This window comes from Sinocyclocheilus grahami, unplaced genomic scaffold (assembly GCF_001515645.1).
Source record: "Sinocyclocheilus grahami isolate Dianchi unplaced genomic scaffold, SAMN03320097.WGS_v1.1 scaffold102.1, whole genome shotgun sequence".
In the NCBI taxonomy this organism is placed as follows: Eukaryota; Metazoa; Chordata; class Actinopteri; order Cypriniformes; family Cyprinidae; genus Sinocyclocheilus; species Sinocyclocheilus grahami.
In genome coordinates, this window is record NW_015505281.1 from 1,967,260 (window position 1) to 1,971,041 (window position 3,782).

General features: G+C 40.4%; 1 protein-coding gene across 1 annotated transcript in view; it reads left to right on the forward strand.

Moving 5' to 3' along the window:
- The first annotated feature begins 453 nt into the window (after positions 1–453).
- The window catches only part of LOC107588350 (uncharacterized), a 6,466-nt gene continuing 3,137 nt past the window's right edge, over positions 454–3,782 (forward strand). Inside the window, exons 1-6 of the mRNA XM_016276419.1 lie at positions 454–658; positions 1,050–1,224; positions 1,739–1,925; positions 2,018–2,285; positions 2,384–2,561; positions 2,720–2,796. Coding sequence (XP_016131905.1) covers positions 2,130–2,285; positions 2,384–2,561; positions 2,720–2,796 — 411 coding nt within the window. The 5' untranslated portion in view covers positions 454–658; positions 1,050–1,224; positions 1,739–1,925; positions 2,018–2,129. The remainder of the gene's footprint in view (positions 659–1,049; positions 1,225–1,738; positions 1,926–2,017; positions 2,286–2,383; positions 2,562–2,719; positions 2,797–3,782) is intronic.

The window sequence follows — 3,782 nt, forward strand, 5'->3', positions numbered from 1 at the left end:
TGTGTGTGTGTGTGTGTGTGTGTGTGTGTGTGTGTGTGTGTGTGTGTGTGTGTGTGTAACTTGTATGTTAGTCAAGTGCAATCACATCTTTATGTTCATTGTCGTTTTACTAATCTCATTGAAAATGTTACGTTTTAAAAGGGGACATATGATGTGATTTCATTTTTGCCTTTGTCTTTGGAGTGTTACAAGCTCTTGGTGCATAAAGAAGATCTGTAAATTTGCAAAGTTAAAAGTTAAGAGTCATCCACGCCCTCCTAAAAGGGCTCATTTAAACACGCCCCCACATATCTACCTCACTATGTGGGAAGATTTGCATAACACTGCCCAAATGTTCACACAGAGGAAGAAGGCTTCTCGCTGTAGTATTGTTGCAGCCGCCATGTCGTGGAGACGCTGTGTGCTTCGATGCGAAAGAATAAGTACTTTGTTTGGCCTTCCAAAAGAGGACACAACGAGAAATCTGTGGCTGAGTTTTATTTACAACACCGTTCCAGAGCAGTACAACAGAAACATTCGAATTTGTGCTGCGCACTTTACCAATGATTGTTTTCTGAACCTGGGAGAGTACAAGGCCTGCTGTGCAAAAAGGCTTTTTCTCAAAAGTGGGGCTACTCCAACTTTACAAGGACCGTCTGGCACTTCTGACTCACAGCCTGTAAGTATGTTTTCATATTTAAAGAATTTGCTCTGGACTATTCATACGCGAGTTTTGAGCAGTGTAGAGTAGTGCTTGTTGTTTGTCATTTCTACGATCACAAATGGAGACATGGTTTTATGTTTACATAGTCTGCCATGCACCCACGCGACGCATAAAAAGTCAATATAAATCATAATCAGTAATTATGTCCCCACTGGATGCAACAAATGTCTGGTTTGTAATGGGTTTTAATGTCTATGTTAGCATACTCAGCTGTGATTCCACCTGGTTCCTCTCTCACACATACTCTGTATGTGTACTGTTGTGTTTATGTCAGAAGTAATCGTGACACCGTTAGTTGGTTATACATACAATCGATGTAACTACTTGTTTTGGGTATTTCTTTTAGAGTACATCTCAGCAAGCCCTAGGTTCAGAACAATTATCCACTTCATCCCGAAGTCGTGATGTTGCATGTCAAACGGACAATATAGCAACACTGCCTGCTGCGTCTCCAAAAACGCGATCTGTTGGCACACAACTGTCTTTGGATACACTAAAGGACACGCATGCATGGAGCAAAGGTATTTTACACGCAGTAACGGTGTTCATGTATTCAATGATAAATGCATTAATTATAGTCGTTTATAACTGGAAACTTGAATGTAAGATTGTAGAAAATCCAGTGTACTTAAAGGCACAATATGTAAGATTTTTTTATTAAAATATCCAAAAACCACTAGAACAGTGTTATATATTTTGCTGACTTGTGTACTTACATTATCCCAAATGTTTCGAAGAATGTTTAAATCCAGAGAAATAAGCAATTTTAACTAGTGACACGGACCGTGTCCATAGTGTCATTGTTTGCATCGGCTGTGGGGATGAAGATGACAACTCCCATGATTCCACACTCAGTCACGGCGTCATCAAACTACGCCTTTGCCTCTTTGTTTATTTTGAATACGTGCCCTCTAGCGGCGAATATTACATATTGTGCCTTTTAAGGGTTGCATGTTAAACGTTAGATATTACGTTTTAGGACTACATTATCATAATACTTTGAGTAAAAATACAAACTTTTTCATTTAATTGCAGGCACCCAGGCTACGGTTTCTTCTTTCCATGTAGGTGCTGAAACTACTCCCAGTTTCCCCTCAGTAGCACTGTCTTCAACTCCCATCAAAGCCCCTCCATTCCCACCACACAAAAGGCCTTGTCTTGAGTTGGATGAAGAAGAGGAAGACACAGACATTTCAGATGTTACAGAGGAGTCCGGATTATGGTAGGTTTTAAACCTCTTTATAGTTATAAAGTTGTTTTGGCGATTTGTAAAAGTGACTTTGAAAGAGTACAATTTCTTGTTTGTCTTTCTAGGGAACAGACCACATACAATGTGTCAAAATACATTGTTTTTGAAAGCTGCCTCCGAGAGCTATTTGAAACATGTCCAGTTTGCAAAACAAAGTGTGATGTTCAATGTAGACGAATGGGCAGCTATGTGTCATTCACCCAGCACTGTCCAAAGTGCAGTTATCACAGAAAGTGGGAGAGTCAGCCAGTCATTGGAAGTACACCTGTTGGAAACCTACTGGTGTCTGCAGCTACTTACTTCTGTGGTGCATCCTTCATTCAATTTGAAAAGGTAATCTTAAGATATTCATATTACCCATATGATCATATTTCCAGGTCAATCACTGTTCTATTATTATGTGGTTTTTAATGTGTTTCCTAATTTTTTAGATTTGCAAGGCCATGCAGCTTCAGATCATCCACTATGATGTATTTAGGAGGCATGCTAGGAACTACCTAGAGCCTGCTGTAATACACAAGTGGAACTTGGATCAGAAAAACCTTTTCAGGAAGCTGCAAGAAGGGGGAAAGGTTGCAGTTGCTGGAGAAATGAGGGCTGATACACCGGGTACATTTTTTTTTAGAAGTAATTATATCTTGATCTGCATTCTTGTGATTATCATTTTTGTGTTACATTGGACTGACAAAACCAGCACGACACAGCAAGAGTCAGGACTGGTATAGACGCGATATGAGGAAAAATTCATAGTTCTTTTTTTTTATTAGGGAACTCGGCAAAATACGGCAGCTACACCTTGATGCACCTGGACAGCAACACTATTCTTGACATGCAGCTTGTTCAGGTAAACTTATTTTATATCATAAACTTATTAGGGCTGTCAAAATAAAATTAGAATTTCGAATATTCATCGAATATATATAAAAAAAAAAATCCACATTCGAATGCAAAAACGTTGCATTCAAATTGTAGGTCTGCGTCAGCCGTCAGGCAGCCTTACCAGTGGCGCACGAAATGCGACGACAATGTAAGTGTCATTGCATTTTAATGCTTTTGTTAGCCTATCCAGTTGAACCCACTAGATGCGGCGCTGCTAGGTTGTTCATTCAATATATTGCGGAAAACGAGAGCTTCAGTGTGGAGAAGATGTTGTTAACGGCGAAACTGAAACCAAGCCATTCACACAGAACGCATATTTATCACATTTTCTAGCGGGGCATCTATCAGCTTTGCACTCGCGTCTCGCACAATAGAGCGGCATGTTTAGAAAGCCATGTAAAATTAATGTAAGTTCAAGTTTTAAAAAACATGTCTCAAGACTTTATGGCGATTTTCCCCATCCTACTGTATCTCATGTTTTTAAAGGGGTCATATGATGCTTTTTTAAAGATCATTATTTTGTGTATTTGGTGTAACAGAAAATGTTGACATGCTTTATTGTTCAAAAAACACATTATTTTTCAAATACTGTACATTATTGTAGGTCCTCTATGCCCCGCCTCTCTCAAACGCTTCGTTTTCTACAAAGTCCCTCCTTCCGACAAGCGCAGTCTGCTCTGATTGGGCAGCTGACCCAGTGCATTGTGATTGGCCGAACACCGCAAGCACTCGTCGGAAATGTAACGCCCCTTACCATAATCGCGAGCTTCATCTTATAAATGTAAAGACAGAGCCTGAAAGGGGAACAGACACAGTGATGAAGCTGGTATGTGTTTGCAGTATACAAGCCACGGTTAAGACAGCTGACTCCACTGTGATGTGACCCCCCTCCCTCTCTCGCTCTCGCGCTCGCACTCTCTCTCTCTCGCGCACACACACACACACACACAC